The sequence below is a fragment of the Bactrocera neohumeralis genome, chromosome 6 (assembly GCF_024586455.1).
Source record: "Bactrocera neohumeralis isolate Rockhampton chromosome 6, APGP_CSIRO_Bneo_wtdbg2-racon-allhic-juicebox.fasta_v2, whole genome shotgun sequence".
Lineage (NCBI taxonomy): Eukaryota > Metazoa > Arthropoda > Insecta > Diptera > Tephritidae > Bactrocera > Bactrocera neohumeralis.
The window spans coordinates 29,570,549-29,594,847 of NC_065923.1; the positions used below are offsets into that span (position 1 = coordinate 29,570,549).

Sequence of the window (24,299 nt, forward strand, 5' to 3'; positions counted from 1 at the left end):
TTTTTGTACATTTTTGTAGGTATTAGTTATTAGGTATTAGTTTTTAATTCTTAAATTAATATAATTTTCCTGGCTTATTAGAAAGTAGTTTTATTCTCCGAAATTTGTTTAATCCGAAAACTTTTGTTCTGCAAGTCTTAAATGATTTTTTACTAACACATATGAGTTATTATTTATTGTCGAGCGTTTCTTAGCTCTCTTTCGAAAGTTAATCTAACCCTATTCAGTTCAGAAATGTAGTAAAAAGCGATTTGGAAAGTGTTTAGTAGTATTTGGTTAGTTTTTTAGTCCTAAAAATATGACTCCAAAAAGCTTAATATTCCTGAATGATAAAAAGTATAAATATATATCGTCTTTATTATAGATATAGAATTACTGGTCGCATATATAACAGTTTAAAGCAAGCTCGAAACGTTTCCAGTTTCTGTCAGGTTAGGTTGTCATTTTAGTTCGAGTTTGATAGAACACCCCTAATGCCTACAAATGTTACGTATTATACTGAATTTAGTTGCTGGCAGCAACGCCTATCCACTTGCCTATCTAAATAGCTGTGCTGTGGAATTTATTAAGTGTTACTGCCGAAATACCTTTGGTCTCTTATCTCTGCCTAACTTAATAATTCACCACATCTATTTGATGATCGGTCGTTACTCTTCTCGTTTTTGATGGCTTCAAATGTTTTTGAGCCCTCTGCATACCAAACATACATATGTATAGGTAGGTATACATTTTCGTTATCATCGCTGATAATGAAACTGCTGGCTGTAAGCAAAACACCTGCGAGCACACACTTACATATATATTATACGGCTGAAATGTTTACTTAAACTTAAATATATTAAATAAATACATACATACACATATATACACAGTTATATTTGTAGACACATAGTTAAAGGTATTTATTTATTTATTTAGAAAGCGTTAGTCATAAACATTTCTAGTCTCGCTGCCACTCCAATTGACACTTTGCATTTGACAATTAGTCAGCATATTTATTGGAATACCTGCACGCACACATATGTAAATCAGTTTGTATGTACCATACATATGTAAGTGAAAATATATTTCTATTATTTATATGTATGTATATGTCTCTTTGAATGGAAATATAAATTGAGATCATTTTATGTGGAATAAGTGAGTGTCTGAATAAATACTACAGATTAAAGTGCGAGATAAACAAAGCTACTCAGAAGCAATTATTCAGAGATATTCAATTATTGTTAGACATACATATGTCATGATAACAGCTTCGAGACAAAGGGCCCTTGATAGTTATCACAAAAGTAATTAGTTGACGTCAGTTAACCGTATTTTTTGTTTTAAGTTTGAATGAAGCTGAACTCAAACTGTTATTTTTCTATAAATGGTGCAAAGTCTCTCAAAATAATGGTGTTTCAATCAATAATGCTGTTCTATACCCGCAATATGAGAACAGGTATTCTTGATTTAAATTAAAAAGAACTCAGCATTCGAAAGATTTCTAGCGACTCGTCTTAATTATACTGCTACCAGGCACATAAATTCTTTCGTCGACATAATAACTTCAATAAAGTTTATGAATTAAACTAGCCATCAATGCAACAATTGATTGATGATAAATCAATTTAACTTGTGCTTTCTGAGGCTTAAGATTTCATCTCAAAAATAAAAGAAAAAAAGTATTAAGTCAAGTAAACTATCTTAAGCCATCATAATGACCCATCATTGAAGCCCTTACTTTTTTAATACCATTGTAACAGTTATTCGAAGCTTGATTTCTTGATAATTTTTTATAAGGCGGGGATTTATAAGGAAACCCATGTATTCCTCGAGTAAAAACAGCCTTTTTAAACAAATTTTTTCTAATATAAAAAATGAAATATATTAGAATTTTTTATTGTTACAAACATACACTACTAACAAAGAAATTCTGAAATTAAAAAAAAAAATTTTAAACTCGGATAATTCGTTACAAGATCGTCTAAGGTAAAAAATACGTTTTTTGGTTAAAACCTTAACTTAGAATTTGGACGAAGAAAAAAAAGCTGAAAATTGGATTTTTGGCAGACATTTTGACAAAAACATTTAAATTTCAGTGAAAATTCCGTAACATTTTTTGTTTTCAAATAGTTGTAATGGAACAAAATTCTTCGTCCAAGTCTTTAAAAATTGTATCTTTAAGAATTGTATCTCAAAGTCTTGTGTAAAATTGACGATCGGTTGGGTCAAATGACTTCACAAACACAGTTTCGAGAAAAATGCGTTTAAAGACCGTGTACTTACAGGTACATAGCTTAGCTGGCCTCGAGCGCACAAGTTCTAAGGGCTGTATCTCCGAAACTGTTATTCGGTTCAACTTGAAAATTTAGGACAATATTCTAGAGATGATATAGAATTTAAGAAGCCAATAAAAAATGTTTTTTTTTTTTTAACCCGTAAACCCATGTCACCCCTTAAAATATTTTGAAGACTAGTAAGTATGCACGCTAGTTACTTCCGATTAGCTGAGCCATGTGAGGTTTATCAAGGCATTCTGAGTGGCGTTATTAGAAAAATCATCTTTTTTAATGCATTTTCTAATTATTTTCAGCCACTGTTTTCAATATCATAATACTATATACAGAATACATGTGTAAATATGTAAGCCTGCTTTCAAATGAATCATAAAATTAGCCAATATTTTTTAGCATTTTTTTATGCTTTGTCGGCAATTCGGCGATTTTTGAAAGTGCTGGCAGCAATTAAATTTTCTATCACCAAATTAGACTGTCTTCGATTGGAAATAGATATTTTAATTATCATCCCATTGTTATTTGCACATTTTTCGCCAACTTTCTATTGACTTAATAGAGCGTAGCACGAGTTCAAGCCGATATGGAAATGTAAAAGTGAAATAAATTAATATATTATGTGTATAAGTAAACAATAAAAGTGTGGGTACGTTATAAGTTCAAAACTTCAAACCCTCATTTAACTGCAACTACTGCTTTATGTTCACTCTTTTTCCTTTTCGCTCAAACATCAAACCCTTTGCGCTCACTCCATGTGCTTAACTTGAAATTAATTGAATATTTGGCTCCAAAAATTCTTATTTGTCGGAATAAAACGGTGTACCATAAGTAATCGTATCTATAATACCTATATAGTATAATCGTATCACAAAGCATAACTGGTGAAATAGCCGAGTTATAACAAACAAACGGCGAGTAATAGGAGAAGCAACAAAAAATGCTCGTGAAAAGAGTGCGGAACAAGTTTAATAATTGTGAATTATGACATCAGCTTGTATTGGACATTGATCGAGGCGTCAGGCCACTCGTAGATATCGAGCGATCGCGCCCGCTGCAAGCAATCGTTGTGCGTATATGTGCTCGTGTTGTATATGTGTGCTTAACGATCACTTCTGACGATCATACAGCACAATTTATTTGGCAATAATTAATTGTGTATTATGGCTTTTGATTTATTACCGTTAAATCTCTCAGTGAGTACCAAAAATCAGCTCCCGAAATATTTGTTATATTATATATATAACTCAAGTAGTATATAGAGTAAATATGTATAACAATTGCCAGTGTTAAAGAGCACATAAACCGATTACCATTGACGTTCATCGGTTAACCAAACAAACAACACTTTAATCATTTCTGCGCTATTTTCCTATAATTTTTCAATTGCTTGCCCCGCAAATTAACCGCTTCGCTGGGTTTTGTTACGCATTTGCGTTGGTTTAGAAAATTCCAGCAGCAAGCTTCAATAAAACACCTAGCGATTTCCAAAAACCACCAAAAATTAAAAATACAAAAGAATCTCGTTTGCTTATTTTCATAGTAATTTTCGGCGGAGATGATTAATATATTACGTCTTTGAAGGTGAAATTAGTGCTGTACGTATGTAGAGATGTGCGGCCATATGGGTTGCTGCGAGCGTAAATTTTTAAATATGATTGCTTCGTACATAAACCTGCTGCGCGTAAATGGGTGTTGAATTGTTAAGTTTTCACGAAACAAAAAAAGAACATATGTAATTATGGCTTGTTCGAGGTATTTTGTACGTCAGCAGTTCCTTTAGCGCTGTTATATTGATGTGTTTGCTTTTCTTTTATGTTTTCAATTAAGTTGTGAGAATTTTTGTGATGAATATCGTGTGAGAAAGTTTGAATTCTCATTTAAACTTTTTTTGTTCTTTCACTTTTTCAATTTAAGAATATTATATTCACAGCCATGCTCACACTTTAAAGACAATTTTTCTCCCAATGAACACAATTTCTATTCTGAATTCATGGGAAACTCATTACGGTGATGAAATCAGCAATCATTTCTATAATTACTAATACATATTGATATGTAGAATAATTTTGATTTCACTGAGGCAATCCAGAGATATGGAAATAATTCAACCAATGCAAAGCAAATATTAACTATACCTCGTTAAACGCCATAGATTGCAACAGAAGATCTAAACCGTTTTCTAGTGAGATCCTCCCATATTAAAGAAGTTTCTTTATGAGACGTTTGAGTAATTGTTCCTCATTTTTCGATATTTTGAAATTTCACAACAAGTGTGGTACTATTTTATATACCATCCACTGGACTTGGAATAGAAGACCGGCATATTTCTTAATATATTCTTCAGGTAATGCTTCTGGAAAAAAGGGAAAAACGTTAACTGTCTGTTGCTTCGAACCTCTAAAACCCTTCATATAAAAATGTGTTCATACAGAAACTTGAATTGGATCGTCTGTATGACAGTTGTATTCAGTAGTGGCTCAATCTGAGAAATTTCTTTGGTGATTGCAGCGTTGAGTGCAAAAACTAGCTTACGCCGAATTTGGTGAAGATATGTTATTAACTCGAAAAGTTTTTCATATTAGCACATGATTCCGATCGTTCAGTGCATGTGGTGGATATATGCTATAGTAAACCGATCCGAACAATTTTCTCAGAAATTACACCTCTGCCTTAGACAATAATCTGTGTCAAATTTCTTGATGATACCTTGTCAAATGGAAAAGTTTTCCATACAAACTCTTGATTCCGATCCTTCAATGAGCATCAAAAGTGGTCCATATCGGTACCGAGATATAAATAGGGAAAAATGAATGGAAAAATTTCATATCGATTACTCAAAAACTCTAGTTCCTCAGTTCTTGAGTATATACGGACAAACGGGCATCTATAGTCAAGTTGATAATTATATACCATACATACCATAAATATGTATATACTTTATAGGGTATCTGGTTTATTTCTGGGTATTACAAACTTTTAGGCTTCTTAGAGTATTAGAAACTAAAATATGGCTTTCCATTCCAGAGAGATGTGGAACAAAATCCAACAATACATTTATGAAATTATAATTTGGAATTAATTAGAAGGTTTTCTAGAGAATTTTTATTTATTTCTAATCAAGCAAGAGTTTTTAGCCTTTAAATGAACGAAACTGCAGTAGCTGTGGAGATCTAGACACGGCTATTGACTTATAATCTAGCTCTAAATGCTGCTTAAAGCTAAAGGTATTTTAGTCCGATAGGTTAGTAAGCCACGCATAGACCAGTTTGGTCATTTGCGATACCAGATTGAGTTCAGTTACGAGGTTCATGAGGAATATTCAACCTTTAAAATGCCAACGCTTGCCGCGGATTTCAATAAACTTTGTGGCTTCACTATCATTACCTCTTCTAGTGTCTCATACTATGAAGCTCAAAATGCTTAAATTGTAGCCTTGTCAATGTTGGCTAAGTGCACAAAAGATGCTCCATGTTTCCCTGGTGTCTTGCTCTTAACATTTTTTGCAGCCTTCTCAATCTGTCAACCTCATTCTGCACGTCCTGCCTCCAAATAGTGAGCAGTGAGTATTCCAATCATGCTTCCTACAGTATCTCTTGTCGAGTACCAATAGGCACTTTCTATATTCGATCTACCGTTCTAGACATTATTATTGCTGTTTTGCGTCCAGGTAGATCATTCCATTGCGTTTTAAAGCATAAATTTGAGAGGAAACAATTCCAGAATCTTATTACTAGATTTTATAAATAGTTTTATTTCTAAATTATTTTAATAGTACTGAGTTTGGGTGAAGCATTCCTATTAAGAATGAGTCTGATAGTTGTTACCTATTTATTTTGTATTCCATTTTCATTCCTTTAGGCTGCTTTTTTAAGTCCTGGATCAAGTAGGTGATTTAAAATAAAAAACCAGATATCAATTGATCAATACCATCAATAAGATTTTGGAAAAAAATTGCAAAATAATAAGTTAAAATCTAATTTTATATATTTCCTATGTTTTATTGGAATTAAAAGTTCGATATCTCTATAAAAAATACCCCTTAGATTATTTATATTATTTTGTCAAGAATATGTCAGCATTAACAGAGAAGGTGGTTCTTCTTAAATTATTCAAAAACTAAGCTTAGAAATTCAAAGAGCAGCAACAAAGATATTTATACTTTAATAAAAGCCTTTAGTCTATTGGGGTCTATTTTTAAGCAAACTTGTTGTTAAAACTACTAGAATATAAGCGTACCAGTTTCACTACTCGATCGTTTCTATCGCTAAATATCAAAGCCCTCATTATTTGCTTTAAATATTCAGAAATATGCACAACAGATGTCTTGACGCCATGTGGCGCAGTCGCCCTGCTGTCAACTATAGACGCCAAAAGCTGTCACGAGCACTGGATCTAGTCGCATATGTCCACTGAAAGTCACCGCTCAACTTCGCGCTGGTGTGAATGAACGCACGAATTTGATATGATTCCAACAAAAATACATTCTACATTATATGCGCACATATAAAACTCTATATACATATACATATGAATATCTATAAATGTATGTATGAGTAGAGTACATTAGGCAGAACAAACAAATGCCACCAAATATGAATTGTCATATGTTGACGGCGCGCTGAAAGCCACACAAAGAAATTAGATTCAAAAAGGCGGAAAATAAAAAAAAATAATTAAATTATTCTAAAAAACGCGTGCTGGCGATTTAACACACAGACACACTTTAATACACTATTATCACCCGAAGCTATTTGTGTCTGAATTTGCATGAGGAGGAAATTTGACTACTTAGCGACTTGAGCGCCACGTTGAGGAAGGAGAAAACAATAAAAAAAATTATAGATACAAAAAAAAAACTGGAATGACGAGTTAGACATATAATTGTTTTCTTTTTTTTTGTTTTTGGAAAAAAATTATTATTAAGTATTATAATTTTTTTTATAATAAGAACGAACCGCCGGATATTTATTTACATTTTCCATTAAAAAATATTCAAATGAGTGCAAATACATGTTTTGCGTATTTTATATGTACATATGTCTGTATGTATTACAATACATGTATAACAAAATATTCGCATTTCTTGTAGTCGCTCATAAAAAGCTCAGCAGCACGCCGCGCATGCTTGCCGCGATCTGACCGAAATTGATTTTATGATGCCAAACGCCAGCGCAGCGTCTGCCCCCACTGCGTTATGATTGTTGTGTGCCATTCAAACACACTCATATGTACATATGTATTTTTAGAGTTATTGATTCTGCTGCAGCTAATTCTATGCTTTTTCTATGAGCGTTTAATCGGCGAGGTGAGCGCATGGAACAGCATAAAACGAGATTTCCTGTGTTCTATAGGCAAAAAATGGTCTATAAAAATGCTTTTAGAAGCTTAGGCGTAAGATTTATATGTGAAAATATACTATATTCATGAAATATAACTGTCTGCATGATCACTCAGACAGTCTGAGAGTCAGTTAGCTGACCGCTTACATACATTGAATATAAGTGCTTACAGTTCCACATCCGCCAGCAGGCAGTAATCGTATTATTTCTATACGTTATAGCGCTTTTCGATTTTAATCGGCCAATTAGACGTTTGCCTCAGCACAAAAAAAAGTGTTGTTGTAATAGTTTTCCATACCAGTTGCGGCTTATTTCATATTCTTTGTTCTGATTTCCTTTTTTAAACTATTCAGCAAGCAAAAAATTATAATTTTTATTCCACTTCCAGGTAATCGCTATAACCTTGAAGATAGCTGGAGCGCCAGCTTTAATGTTAAAAAATTTAATTTGTTCTGAAATCGACCCTCGCAGCTTTTCGCAAAAATTCACTGTCTACATTTGTTATAAATCCAAGAATTACGACATGTTGACTGCTTAAACAAACATAGATATTAAGGTGGGTCAAAAATTGAAAGACTTTTTTGGGTTGGTGCTCTGAAAATTTGGTTGATAGGAATCTCTGAGAAAGGCTCTCAAAGCATGAGCTCTTCACTTTTTTACTTTTTATTTTATTTTTGTTATAAGGAAAAATATAAATCGTTATACGGATGACCTTTCCGTTACAATAAGAGCTCATACTTGGAGTGCCTTTCTTAGAGGTGCTTATCAACCAATTTTTTGGGTTTTGTTACCCACCTTAATGTCTAGGTATGTTTAAGCAGTCAACATGGCATAATTTTTGGATTTAAAACAAATGGAGACAAGCGACCCACCCTAATAGACATACATACCTAAATATACATATACTTATGTACTATAAATTCATTCATATACATATATATAAACATATATTTATGTATCAACATGCGCTTATAAAGTTGTTTATTTATCCCAAATATAATTAAATTATTTTTTTCTTTTACTTCCACTTTGCACTTTTTGCCCCACTCCTCTTCACATTCGCCACAAGTATGTGCTATAATATTCTAGGGCAAAGTAGCGCAAATTTGCTCTGGCTTTTGGCAATAAATTCCTCGTTATCTGGCTTTCACGTTGCTGCGATTATGGGAGATAATACATAAAGCAAAGCTAGAAAGCGTATTCTCTTTCTTTAATTTTTATGATATTTTTATTTTTTTTTTATATGTATTTTTTTATACTTTTTCTTCTTTTTTTATAATTTTTTACACATTTTTACCTTCTCTGATAATGTGTCAAATGCATTATTTGTGCTCTGCTTTATTTATATAGAAAGTACTGTTATAAGGTTCAAACTTTTGTTCGGCGAAACAATTAAAGTGATTACTGTTATGACTTGCTCTTTTTCGCATTTCCATCTTTAATCTTTACAACTTCAGTGGGGGTTCTGAAGGTGCCAAAAAAAAGATGACCTAATTTTATGAGTTTATTTGCCTATCAGCATTTTGTGAATATATTGATTTATATTATTTACTTTGCAATATACCATTGAATCTAAAACGAAGCGTTTTGCAGTTGGATGAGTGACTTAATGCAGTGTGTTGAACTCGCTGAACTCGGTCAGAGTACTATCTAAACAAAAGTGTAGCTCGATAGCGTTCCAATGGTTTTTGTAATTAAAAACTCAATAAAGCACGCGAACCTCAACCACTTTTGAGAATTAATAATAAGTTTAAGTTTTAGGGCTGATTCCCGATTTCAAGATTAGTTTTTTAGAATTTTCGTTTATATTTTGTTTTGTCAAAAATAAATTGAAATACATTTTTAAATGTCAAAAGACACTGAGTCTAAGCTAATTATTTCTATATGAGATTGAATTTTCAGCTAGCTGAAGGAGTGAGAGTGAATATGCTTCAATCTTAGTCTCGCACAAGCGTGATCTACCATATCAGAAGCAGGTGTTGAGGTGACTCCATTAAATCAAAATAAGACATGGTTGTTTCCCGGTGCCGAAACCTTTAGAATATCGGAAAAGGTCTTCGGTGATGATTTTTTGCTGCGAGCAAGTGTTTTAATTGGTTTACATTATTCACAGAAAGTCAAGAACGTGTTGACGACAAAACACGGCCAGGACGGCCATCGATTTGGTTGAACGGGCTTCAAGATTTTTCGAAGGACTTTGACGAACCATGTTCAGAACGGCCATCTACATCAATTGTTGATCAACACGTCAATAAAATAAAGAAGGAAATTGGTGCTTGAGAATCGACGTCAGAGGTCTTACTGACATCGTATGAATTTCGGAAGGAACAGTGAAAACAATTTTTAAAGATCATTTAGGCATAAGAAAAGTGATTCCAAAATCATTTAATTTTTTCGAAAAACAGCGTCGGGTTAATGTCTGTGAAACAATGCTTTCTGACTACCAAGATGCCATGAAACGTATTATTATTGGCGATAAGTGTTGGATCTATGCTTACGACCCGAAAATAACGATAAAATGGCCGAATAACGTGGGAAAGGTGAACCGAAATCGAAAAAACGATGCCAAAGCAGGACAAAAATCAAGATCAATGCAGTAAGCACAGATTCTTCATGATTTTTTTCTCCAAAATTTCAACCAATATCGTGCCGTAACGGCCGTATTTGGATGATTTAGCTCCGTGTGACTTCTGGCTATACAGCAAACTCAAACGACTGCTCCGGGGAAACCGCGTTGAGTCAATTTAATACTTTAAACCTGAATAACCACACGCATTGAAGGCTATTCCGGAAATTGACTTCAACAACTATTTTGATAATTGGAGAAAATAGGGGCACAAGTGTATTGGGGCCAAGGGAGATTACTTTGAGAGAGACGTCTTAGATTTTAAGGAATAAATTAAGAATTTTCAAATTATGAACAAAGTCTTACTATTTTTTTCATAGTTCATTGCCACCATTTTCGACGTTTGTCTCTCTTTTTATTTCCTTATTATAAAAATACATATATTTGTTGTTTTGTTTTATGTTTTCCGCTTTTTGTTATATAAAATGAAAATTGGGATTGATAAATAAACTAGAGAACTGTGGGCAAATTTAGAATAAATTAAAGATTTTATTTCTATAGAAAATTCAAGATACGATCTACTTATAGGCGAAAAATCCTCAAAAGAAGTACTTCTTAATATATACATAGGTATGGTATTTGTCAAGTTGCACGCATGAGTGCTGCAATCATTCGGTAGAGCGATAAAATTAATCTCGCAGCCGGTAAAGCACATCGCTGACGTGGCGTGAAGTTGAAGCCTTCAACACCAAGCTCACAACTCAAACTCGTATCGCGGATTTAAATGGATGAGATCATTTGGCTATTTGCTCGTTTGTTTATTTATTTTCCACGCTGCATAATTGCAGTTGTACGCCCATGTAGAAGCGAGCTTCAAAGAAAATTAAAACAAAATGTGAAAACTCCCATTGTGTCGAGCAAAACGCTAACAAAATGCCGCTGCCGCGTGCGGTGGAACGGTGAAAGACGGGCGTTGGCATACAACAATGAAAATTGGCAGTTGGGCTACAAGTAGGCAGACGGACGGACGGACAAACACTGGTGATTCGAGCAGAGCAAAGCAATGAAAGCTGAGCTGCTTTACAAAGTTCAACTGAAGTGCTGTTTGTTTGCTCATGGTTGGTGAATCCGTCCACTAAGCCGGCGACAACGGAGCCTAGAACCGTCGAAAGGAGGTGCAGATGTAGGCCCTTACTTTTTACTAGCCGTGGCGGACAATAGTCGCATTGGCAAATAAGTTCATTGGCGGACAAGACAATACAGTACATTTGTAAACGAAAACGTTAACGCGAAGACGACGCCGTAAAACAAAGAAAGTTAAGAAAAAAGAACGCTCCACAACAAAAAGATCACAGCACAGCAAATAAATGTACGCTTTATATGAATATAGAAAAACAGTTCCGATGCATCGATGTAAAAGCGATGAATCGCAGTAGATAGTGTCCACGGTCCTGTCGGAGCTGAAGCCGGAGCCGGAGCCGGAGCGATGAGGGCACACAAAAGTCGTTGTGGCAGCCTCCGGCATGGCCATGCGAGACTGCTCTGCTCGATTACCTCAGTGTTCATTTGTGTGTCTACACAAAGCGGCACAAAGAAACTGAGAGTTAAAGGTGTGCCTACGGTGTCGCTTAACAGCTCAACAATGGGGCCCACCAAAGGCCGGCCTGACACCATTTAAGGGCGGTATGTGTAGATAGTTTGAAATTTATTATATTTTTCACTTTTATTGTTAACATTTCGTGCTATTTGCATAAGTGATGTATTACACAATAGTACAGCAAACTTTGAACTCAACGGAAGACTACTAAAAAGAGAAGAAGAAGGGCAATGGTGTAAGTAACGCATTGCGAGTGGATTCTGTGATGGCCATTTATTCACTTGAAGGCTCTTTTGTACGTTCATATCGTTAGCGAACATCTTTTGGGGAATGTTCAGCGAAATTGAGTTTTCTCTGTCCAAATGTGCGTGGAACCATCATCAGTGTAGCAGGTTCAATAAGGTTTAAAAATTTCGGTAACAATCAATCGATTGTTAGGGTGGCCCTCTAACTCTGATTTTCAATTTTCAAATTCTTAATCTCTAAATAGGAATTTGAGAACATTTTGTATGTAAACAAGTGATTTATGTTATTAAAAACTCACAAAAATTGATCCAAAGTCCCATGGGAGTATGTCAGTGAACTATTTTTAGTACCAAGAACTCGTTAGAAAGTCACTTGTCACCCATGAACGGCTTTGAGTATCAAAGTCTTTTAAAGATCGGGTCAAGGTATCATTTCTTGAGTACCAAGAACTCGTTTGAAAGGCAACTGTCTCTAGAAGCGGCTTTGTTTATCGAAATCTCTTAAAGAACTCAATCTTAAAGATTGGATCAAGGTCTCATATCTCGAAAAGGAGCCCATCATGAATCTGCTGAAGTAGTTTATTCAGCTTCCAGGTGATTTCTCTCTGTAACCGAACGTATAAGATTCCAGCTGTTGGGCTACTTCTATAACGGCATATTAACATAAAGTAGTTCAGTGCAGTGAATATTTGGTACTAAGTACTCCGTAAGCGGTCTTCAGATCAAGGCTGCCCTGCTATCGGGATTAACACTCATCTCTCTCAGGATGGACCACACACACTTCAGAGAAGCAAATCTGCTTCTACCCTAATGGCTGTCATTTATGCTTGAATAAGCTGATCACTACAGCTGTAAGCCTGAAATCAGTGTTGATAAAGAGTTCCTTATATTAGATTCTTTTTCGAACCTTGCCTTAATACATTATAAAAACTCCTAGTATTGGGTATTTAGAAACCTCATGTGAACTTCGATGAAATTCTATCTCTCTCTTGCTCCATATCGGCGATTTTATTTGGATACATACAAGGACCTCGGACGAAAACATTCGGAAATCTGATCTGGTCTGGAGATCTGAGGGTTTTATGTTCAACTTAGCCTTTGTAAGAAGTTAAGGAAAGATTTCAACTGAAGCTTCCTCAGTTAGGTTTAAAACTTTACAAAAGCTTTTACATCTCAGAAGTTTACTTGTAGAGGCGGCTAACGTTGACCCCTTGACCCACCGAGTGGTTTCAGAATTTGCTAGTCTTGCTTTTTTTATATTTAATGCTCTAGAGATTCTGCAGTTTTCACAGAAGAGAGAGTGAGATTTGAGAAAACACTCTCTAAATCTAAGAGACGTTCAAAATACAATCCGGTTAAATATGAACACCCCTAAAACACTTGCAGGTACTAAGCCCTTCCTTTCACTATTTACTTGAGGATGTACTAAAATGTATGTATGTGTGTAGGTATGTCTGCCCACTTGCATGCGCAGTTATTGCTCTTAACCTGAGGGCACCAATTACCATTTGAGTCAACTTTTACTGCATTGTTAACTAATTCGCACTGTGCCCTGTTCCAACTGCCATCGGGGTGCCATTAACTGACATCTGCCAACCTCCAGCCGCAATACGGGGAAATTGCGAACACACCCGTCTTTCACTAATGGCGCAGCAGGTTTGCGAGCGCGACTTCTACCCGCATACATACAATATTACACACATATGTATATATATATCTGCATATATGTTTACATATACATACATTTACATACATATATACAAATACATATGTATATAAACAAATATAAATATTCTAATAGTCGGTAAGAGTTATGCATGCGCGTTGGCTATATTTTTCGCCGATCCTTCAGCGCAATTGCACATTGCCTCGCAGAAGGATATGTAAATCTTCCGCGTTGGGTCATAAATTCTAACAGTCAGCTAGAGTCAGTCGTTCAATAGCTAGCGCATTTGCATTGAAGAGTTATGAGCGTCAACTCAACTACAAATTGGTTATTTCGCTGATTTGTTTGTTGTTGCTGTTGGTGTTTTGCAGCGACCAGCCACCAGGAAATGACAACAAACTAACAAATGGTGTAATGCTCAGTTGTCATTATCACATTTATTTGCATCTTTTGTTATTTGTACGTGTTTTTGTCCAGGTATTTTCTTCTTCATGCGAAAGGCAAGAAAGGATGCCCACAGTACTTGCAATGTTCTATAATTTGTTTAGCATAGAGCGGCGTACTAAAATTTATGTGAAGCGGAAAAATATAAATAAATGCAATATATTCTTTCGAGTGTCTTTAGGGAGCGTTAAATATACGTTGACATTACGAATTTTTCCATACACGCAAAGTTACTTATATTAATGACTATGAACGTAAGAAAGTCAAACTCTTCCTGGAAAATTCATAAAACAAATAGAATTAAGTTAAAGCACTAATTGCTTAAAATACCAATATAAAAATATATTTCAGCACTTACAACTTTTCCAGAGGTTTAACCAAGCCTCCCCAAGCCTGAGTAAACATGAAGGTACTAATTTTATGCAGTTTCTGAGTTTTCATTCAAAATCTTGGCTTTCAAATTAAAACTGAGATTTCATATAAAAAACGAAGTTTTCATAAAAAATCAGCATCCATAAAAAATAGGTTGTCATACAGAAAATTAGCTTTCATATAACAACGATTGTTGAAAACTTTCTTTTAAAATGTTTTGTTTCTTTAACTTAAATTCGAATCCCGTCTTTTAAAAAAATAAAGCCAGCATATAAAATGTAAAAAATTAGATTTCACATAAAAAACTGAGCTTTTAAAAAAAAAATAAAAATGAGCTTTCATATAAATAACTAAGCTTTGATAAAGAGTTGAGCTTTCATAAAAATTAAGCTTTCATAAAAAACTGAACTTTTATAAAAAAACTAAATTTTGTAACAGGAAATTGAGCTTTCGTATAAAAAAATGGGCATTCATAAAAAATTAAGCCTGAATATAAAAATGAAATTTCATATAAAAATCTGAGCTTTCATAAAAATTAAGCTTTCATATAAAAAACTGAGCTTTAATCTAAAAAATTGAATTTTCATAAAAAATTGAGATTTCATATAGAAATAAGCTTTCATATAAAAAACTGAGCTTTCGTATAAAAAATTGGGCTTTCATAAAAAATAATATAATAATTGAGGTAAAAACTAAACTTTCATATAAAAAATAAGCTTTCATATAAAAATCTGAACTTTCATATAAAAAATGAGATTTCGTATAAAAAACGAAACTTTCATAAAAAAACCAGCATCCATAAAAAATTAAGTTTTCATACAAAAAATTAGCTTTCATATGGAGTGATTTCACATATTGTGAAACTTTCTTTTAAAATGTTTTGTTTCTTTAATTTTGATTCGATTCCCGTTCTTTTATCTTGTAGTCTACCCAGACAGCATATATACAAATTACCTTATAAAGAAACTTCAATTTACCATCCACTACTATGTAACTAAACGTCACATTTTTAGAGTTTATCGATAAAATCCGAATTTCATTTTGAATTGCACCAAAGTACCAAAGTAAAAGTATTAAAAATAAATTTGACGCATAATCAAAGTTTGTTTAATATCTTATTTGAAGAGCTCATCAAAAGGTCATTTATAGTGACTAAAACAGATTATTTTATATATTCACATAATCTGTGTAAAGAACTCTGTAATATTTATAGTCACTACACATAATTACTTCAATACCTCATTGATGCTTTCGTCATTCTTTTGCAGTTAATTTCCTTGGTGGGTTGGTCAAGGTGTGTCTGCTTCAGAATACTTACTGGTTATTAGCAGAAAAGGCGAGTTAGCCCTAATTGTCCTGCAAAATATTTGTTGTCTGTGGTCAGACCGCAGAATGGGTGCGGTAGTAAATATGAGTGAGAATGTACTAAATGCGCCACAAGAGATAAAAGTCCTTGCTGTGGGCGCACCTAAATTCATAAACATACGTGCATACGAGTATACCTACATATACATACATACATAATACTTTTAAAAGGTAAATGACTGAATTGAATTGCCTTAAAGGCACATGCTAGTATGTGCTGCAAGTTTTTCATTAAATTTATGGTCATAAATAAGGTACATAAGTGACGGAAGTTAGTCGAAGGGTTGGACTTCAGCATTGTTGATTTACAAAAATGTGAATATGCATGTAAAAATGGTTTGGTATATTTGTCCATATAAGTAATTTTAATAATATTAATTAATTTATAGGTATACCTTCTTGATTAACTGAAGAAGCGGACATTATCGCGCCTTAATAGTTGAGAGAGAGAACATTTAGCTTTAAACCTTTTGTACACAAACGTAAGCAAAGATTTCTACCTACTTTAACTGATGGTGATATTTTAAAACAAAGTGCAATATTTACTTTTCTACGTGCTCTAACTTTATATCTAGAAATTTATATCTACGTTTCCATACCACAGAACCATATTCTAATATAGTACATATCTCCCAAAACAGAAAGTATTATGTCCCTGTATTATTGAAATAGTTGAATAAAGGCAAACAAATTTTAGGTTTTAAGCCTGTGGTGTTAATAAGAAGAGAAAGATTGATATTAAAGTACTTTAAATTATCAGAGAAATAAATTTATTTTGCAAAAAAAAAGGTATATTTGATACGAATATTTTTTATTGATTATTTAACTATGCGTTTTGTTTCCAATGAAAACAATTATATTATCAAAATATATTGGCTGAAACCTTTGCAGCCGACTGTTGCGTTTTCGGACACTATAAAAAAGTTAGTTCTGTTCTGGAACAAGAAACAATAACAGTCTTCAATTATATATTACTGAGTGGTAAATTTCACCGCCGACTGAACTCACGTATGTATTGATGTATCCACGCTCTATCCCAAAACGTAGCAGAAATTCGTTCTTATAGGATTTAAGCAGTCAAAACATTTGTCGTTTTGTACGATATTCCCAAAACGCGGTAGCCAACTACAGCATTATGAAAGGTAACCGATTTTTCAGGATATTTTACCTTTTAACAAGCATTACATTTTTCGGAGAATTCAATAACCCTTGCCAAATTTCGTGAATATAACCCGTCAAAAGGTAAAAACTTCCATACAAGCAATTTATTTCGACAGCTATACAAAGTACCTGGAAATTGTAAATAAAACGGTAAATATTTAATTCTTCATCAATATTTATTTTGTCGCTTTCAAAGTAATCCCCACCAGATGTAATATAGTTATGCCAACGATTTTTCAGTTCTCGAAACACTTTTTGGGAAGACCTTCAGCTTCTTCAGTGTATTTTGTTTTATCTCTTCGATCGACTGAAAACAGATTCCTATCATTGTTGTCTTGCTTGCATGTCAAACTCATAAACCTATATCTTATGGGCAGTTCTAATGCTCTCCATGAATGTGTGATCGGAATTCGCATGATCAAGCATATCCAAAGTGACCTGTTTACGGACGGGTTTTGAAAAAAATTCAGCATAATCGGGACGAGTCGAGCAAGAACGCGTTTCATACCCAAAATATCCACCGAAATCATTCGAACGGACTCACGAGAGATATCGAGCTCCCGCCCAATGCTTTTCAAGCAGCATATCTTTTACATTTTTAATATATTCAGCTGCTGTCAACGAACTGGTTGACAGATCGCGCTCATATCTGGCATAATAATTAAAGGCAGTTGAACCAACTTAGCAAAATAGGTTTTATTGATATATCATTCACCCCTGGAATTTAATTACAAGATCCGGGTGCTTCTTTGTCACAATATATGCCGATATCAGCGGTTCCGAGAAATGTGCAGCTCTTTGAGGTGAAAACAAGGTGTGCAAAATTTCTGATCGATGTCTCACAAACTGAAGGACTAGTTCCTGTATATACAGATAGACGGGCATCGATTCAGCTCGCCACGCTGCTAATTTATATGCATACATGTATATATTTTTTAGGGTGTCCGATGTTTCCTTGTTAGTGTTAGAAACATTGTGACAAATTCAATACACCCTGTACGGAGTATAAAATTAAATAATATTCTTAATTTTAAAAATTTTTGCTGCCATATTTTTTCTACTTTTTACAATTTTTTTTATTTAATCGTGTGCATTTCTAATTTTTCTACTAGTGAAAATTAAAAAAAAAACATATTTCATAATATAAGTAAAATTTTCTTTAATTTTTACTCTGACTCAGCTACAATTAAGATTTTCACTGTTTGAACCCAAAAGTGTGTGACCTTCGGGTTTTGTATTTTATACCTTTTTTTTTTCTTGGTACTACATATGTTATCGCCTTATTAAAGCGTGTTAACACCTTTCAACTGGGTGCTGACCAACACTCTGGCAACACTTACACACACATATTCATATTTTTCGTTCACTGCAACGCCAGCTTAAACGAATCATTACCGTTTTTCACATTCTACTCTAGAGTACTTTTGAATTACACGGGCATTACAAAACCGATTGGACGCGGATACTCATATGTGGCTATAAATATGCATATACACATACAATATATATATGTATAGTACATATATAATTATATATCTACTTATTAATGACTGCATTATGGAGTATTCAGCGTGAAACCACTTAATAGCTAGAATTTTCTCACATTAGTGTTGTAGAAGAACGTTGCAGCTCGTTGCAACAAAGCGCCAAATACTGTGCGACAACAACCATATGTTCATGTATGTGTGCATATAATATTATGGCGCTGAAAACATACAAAAATGTGGCAATTAGCATTAGTTTTAACAGCTGGCAACGCCTGAATGCAATCACACCGATAAAGCAAAGTCAATTCTAAGCTGTAAAAAGCTGCAAAAAGCACACCTGCTCATACTCAGACATTGCAACGGGCGCATAAAAATGAAAGGTGAAGCAAGAATTTTCATATGTACACATACATACTATATAAAGAAATATGTCGCATATATTGGCAAGCGCGATTAGCGGCGTGCAAGGGGTTTGGCAGGCGTTGCAGCAGCAGAAGAAGAAGAATCGTGTCAGCGATTTTCATTTCTCCAGCAATTAATTGATGTCTTCAATTAAAAATGCAATGCACGATGGAACGCAGCAAACACACACACATACACACTCACAAACGTCGCAACAAACATCCATAAGTATGCCTGCAATGTCCATGTCCCAGCAGTGTTTGCGGAGAAAAGTAGGTGACCCATCATCATTAGGCATCATCAACAAAGCAATGCGCTGCCAAGCAGCAGCTGCTGCCACAAACTGCAACAAAACGCTGCACATAACCTGATCGACAGCGCCAAACAGCTGCCGCATGCATAAAGCTGGCTATGGCAAAGTGCTTGACGATGATTTTTGAAACGCGTGCACAGCCAACCAATTCAACGCACAGCACGCCGCGCAACTCATCACAGTAGCCATCGCCACAAGTCGGGACGCAGACGTGCGCCGGTCCATCCCAGCATGACGCTGCACACATTCCATAAAACACAATGGACTAGCAAAGCAACGAAGCAATGAAATGCTTTTGCTGCTGCCAGCAGCTGTGTTGCTGGTGCTAATGCAGTTGTTGTTGCTACCAACTTACGCTAGTTGCGGCCATTGGCACTTGCGCCACTTTTACTTAATGAGCATGTGAATGGCATTGCCGGCAGCCGCATTGACCAATAAACGTGATATAAAGGACGCACTCGCCGCACACACTCTCACTTATACATGTGTGTATGTATAGATGTGAATGCTTTGGTATGCGTGTTGCATTAAACTGAAATCATAAGCATGAAACCAGTCAGTCTATAACTCACTTACTTTCATATGAATCGATGTAATTAGCACAACAACAGATTGAGAAGGGGAAAAGTGCTTGCGTTACAGTCGCGGTCAGCTTACTGGAAGCGCTTGCGTTGGTTATTTGCAGTTTTTGTAATATTTTTCGCTTCTACTTGATAGTGGGTTTAAGATGTTATTACAAATCTAAAATTTTCTATTTCTATTAAAATTATTTATCATTATAAAAATAAAAACAAATGTCTTTCTGAGAGTTTTCAATTAATTACTGCTCTTTTTCGAACTTTTACTCAATACTGTTTAAATAAAAAAAAAAACTGTTTGAAGACATTGAACTCTTTTTAATCCACTCTTATATCCTACTTTACATTAATCTCTTTTAGACTTAAAAATATATGACAGTAGTTAAAATGATTTTCAATAGCTTGATATTATTTCCGAGAAATTTTCATTTTGATCTAGATCAGAAAATTATAGCAGTCTGCAATTTTTTAAAATTGTCAGAATAAGAAATAATGAACAACTGGTATAAATATAAGAGAGTGGTATAATTCAGGATATATCTAGAAAAGCAAATATACATCTAGAACAAAAAATAATAACCGTATCCAGTTATATATTACTGAGTGTTGAATCGAACGATCGACCGGCATAAATATAAGAGACTAGTATAATCCAATATATCACAGAAAAACAAATATATCTAAAGAACAAGAAATAGAGCCGCTTTTAATTATAAAATACGGAGTGATGTATCCAAAGATCAAATGGTATAATTTCAAGAGACTGGTATAATCCAAGATATCTCTAAAAAAGCATGTATATATCTAAGACAAGAAATATTAACCGTCTTCAATTGTATGATTCGAAGTGATGAATCCAACGATCAACTGGTATAAATATAGGACACTGTTTTAGTTCAATATATCTATAGAAACGTAAATATACCTCCAGAACAAGAAATGCAAACGTATTATATTATATATCACGAAGTGGTGTATTGAACGATCAACTGGTATAAATATAAGATACTGGTATAGTTCAACATATCTCTAACAAAGAATATATATATCTAGAACAATAAATAATTATCATCTTTAAATATATGTTACTGAGTAGTGAATCGAACGATTGACTGGTATAAAAAAAAGAGACTGGTATAATCCAACTATATTTATGAAGAATAAAAGCTTTAACATTTTTGTGTATGTTGTATCAAATTTAAACAAATAACTTCTTTGTTTGATACGTGACTGGTATAACTAAAATAAACTGGTATAATTAATTGTATACCGAAAATATAAAACCATTTGAACTATTTAATATGTTTCCAGTATCGATTTCAAACTATTAAATTTATATTTTGACAAAGAGGCAGATCTGAAAAGCGGAACATAAATTTTTTGAATCGAAGACGACTATTATTAACCATTTTAAAGGTTTCAATATGGACTTAAGTATCCTTAGAATATTATCAAAACCCGTCATAACAGATTTATTGCTGCAGTAGTGGCTTAAATCGGATTCGTGCCGTTTAGCTCTACCTTACTATCTTATTCAACGCTCTAATTGATAAAAAATTGATGCTTAAATACGAGAAAAGACATTTGAAATATCAGTCAAACGGGATCCTATCACTAAAGAGTTCCAAAACTGTACGAAAACTTATAGCGTCTTAAACTAATTTCATAAAAAACCCGAAATCGAAATCGCCACCCGCAAGTCGGCAAACATCGTATTTATAAACTTTTTGTACCTCATATTTTATATTCACCTCTTTTTACTGTATTATAACAAAGCGTCACTATTTGTCCTTCCAGCACTGTATCTATTACAATAATATAAGCGAATAGACGTGATTTTCTTGTTCGATGCGTACATTAGTAGCTTTCCTTACCTTATTTGCTCCACAAATGTGCATTCCTGACACTAATCGTTCAATATCTTGCACACTCTTATTCTTTACAGATTGACGATGCTGCCATACAGGTGTACAAAGACGGTGATTATGGCGCCTATCTGGACTTGGAGTCCTCACTGGCTGAGCAAGCGGAAGAAATTGAAGGTCTTAATTCTAGGTGAGTACGCTGGCATAACGATTAAAGTATGATAAAATAACTAAACAACAACAATACTATTGTTAACAACAACAACACAGTGCCTTTGCGTGCACTTAAGTGCCAAAGTAGTAACTTAAGCATTCGCCTTTTATTGTTAAAGTACTAAGTTATATATATTTTTTTGTTTTGTTTTTATTACTGTAAATTGTTGTAAATATTATATTCAACTCACCGAGTTGCAAATGAGCATTCATGCTGGCGTTCGTGCGCACCAAATGTAGGCGTTGTTATGTAATTTGAACTTGCAGATTTCACACCTACACCGTTTCTTAGAAGTTAACTCATTTGTGAGTCTCTAGTGCTACAATAACAACAATTCTTTTCACTGAAGTTATGAATAAAATTCTCGATTAGAATTACTTAATTAAGAATATGTACTCGTATTACTCATTAGCCAGCTTGACTGTGTGCGGAGGAGTGTATTATATCTACTGTTTTGTTGTTTGGTGTTCTTGGCAAACAATGCCGCATGAATTCTTAATGTTTTAGTGCGCCAACAGGCTGTACTGCCATTTGAAGTTATTTAGAAAAAAATTGAATGCGTTACGTGGGTATTAAATGAAAATTGGAATTTCTTTGCTTAACACACTCAGAACAAATGTATTTCTCATCTTAGAAAATGGTTAAAAGATCAAAATGATATAAATTCCAAAAAAATAATAATAATAATTTTTTTTGCAATAAAACATTATAAGTATTAATTTCGGTTGCACCCTATCTATAATATCTTTAGCATATAAAAAAATATACGAAAAAATTAAATCTTTTCCGCTTGGTACTCTGATTTGTGTTGGGTTCTCAACACCTCCACGAAAATCTCTCCAACTTTGAGCTCCTATTTGTAACAGGAAGGTCCTCCGCTTTAAAGTTACACAGTGAAATTCCTTCATAACCGAACATCCACCGTTGCAGTGTTTTTGGCCAGCTAATACTATGTTCGGACCGACAACGAAAACATGTTTTCGTGGGGAAAACTGGTTTTTGCACGAAAACTTGTGTTTTCGTCCATGCAAAATCTGTCAAACGAAAACACAGTTTTCGCTGAAAACTACGTGAAAACTTACATTCCACTCATTATAATCGGGCCTGCTCTAGTATAATCGATTTTATTGGAAGACATATTTTGCCGGCCCTAAATTGTCACTTGATATTTGTTTACATTCCATATACAAATTCAGCTGTCACTTGATATTCTCATATTAAGGGGAGTCTCTTGCTCATGCAAAACCTTGCACGGTGCAGAAATTGCAGAATTTTCCTCTTGGTGCAACGGCACAACAACAAACACACGCAGAAAATTATTTGCAATGGCTGTAAAATATGTCAGACCAAAACCCATGTTTATTTTCGTGCCGTCATATATCACTAGATTCTGCAATGGGTGCTTCTTGGCCTTGCATATTTCGGTACAGGATTTTTGCATTTTGTGTCATCGTGCAATCTTGCAAGACCCAGAGAATGTCGCTATTGATAGTTGTCAGTGAAAACTCATCGAAAACACATATTGTCGGTCCGAACGACTTAGATTCCACAACATACAAATGTGTTTTCAAAATGTTTTCAATGTCGGTCCGAACATAGTATAAGGTACCTTTCCATATATGAGGGCATTGCAAAAACGAGTGTTTACAATATATTCTTAGAGTCAGAAGCCACAACTCAGAACTATATATCTATTGAACTAATAAATGCCAGACGGCGCTAGCGCAAGACAACTTGTTTGCTGAGATCACTGTTCTTTTAAAAACTGTCTCCAAACACCAAAAATTAACAAGAATTAAAAAAGCGGGAGTTATAAATTCTATACATTTTCTTTGATTAATTCTATGATTTTGATTTTGATCTTTTATCAGAGATAATTTGAATGAAATCTTTCCAAAATAGCATCCGCATCCTGTCATTGTAATGAATTCATATACGGTTCCAAATTATAAAGAGGAAAACGTTATGTTCGTGAAAATTATCCCGTCTATGAGGACTGTAGGTAATGAGAAATTTCACTGTATATTTTACTCTTTTAGGGATCATCTATAGTGGAAAAATACGTGTTTTATGAAAACCTTAACTTAGAACTTGGACGAAGGAAAAAAACTGAAAATTGGATTTTTGGCAGACATTTTTACAAAAAAATTAAAATTTCAGTGAAAATTTCGCGACATTTTTTTTCAAATAGTTGTAATCGAAGAAAAAACCTTTCGTCCAAGTCTTCAAGAATTGTATCTCAAATACCTGTGTAAATTTCATGAAGATCGGTTGAGTAGTTCTCGAGAAATCTTGCCAACCGACTTCAAAAACACAGTTTCGAGAAAAACGCGTTTAAAGACGGCGCACTTAGCCTAGCTAGCCTCGAGCGCACAAGTTCTCACGAAACTATTACTCGGTTCAACTTGA

At 34.2% G+C, this 24,299-nt stretch overlaps 1 protein-coding gene across 7 annotated transcripts in view; it reads left to right on the forward strand.

The window, feature by feature from the left end:
* Positions 1 to 24,299, forward strand: part of LOC126763424 (FH1/FH2 domain-containing protein 3) — a 148,967-nt gene that overhangs the window by 85,232 nt on the left and 39,436 nt on the right. For all 7 annotated transcript variants that reach the window (XM_050480931.1, XM_050480929.1, XM_050480928.1 and 4 more), the window contains one exon: positions 21,757 to 21,866. In XM_050480931.1, the coding sequence (XP_050336888.1) occupies positions 21,757 to 21,866 (110 nt within the window). The remainder of the gene's footprint in view (positions 1 to 21,756; positions 21,867 to 24,299) is intronic.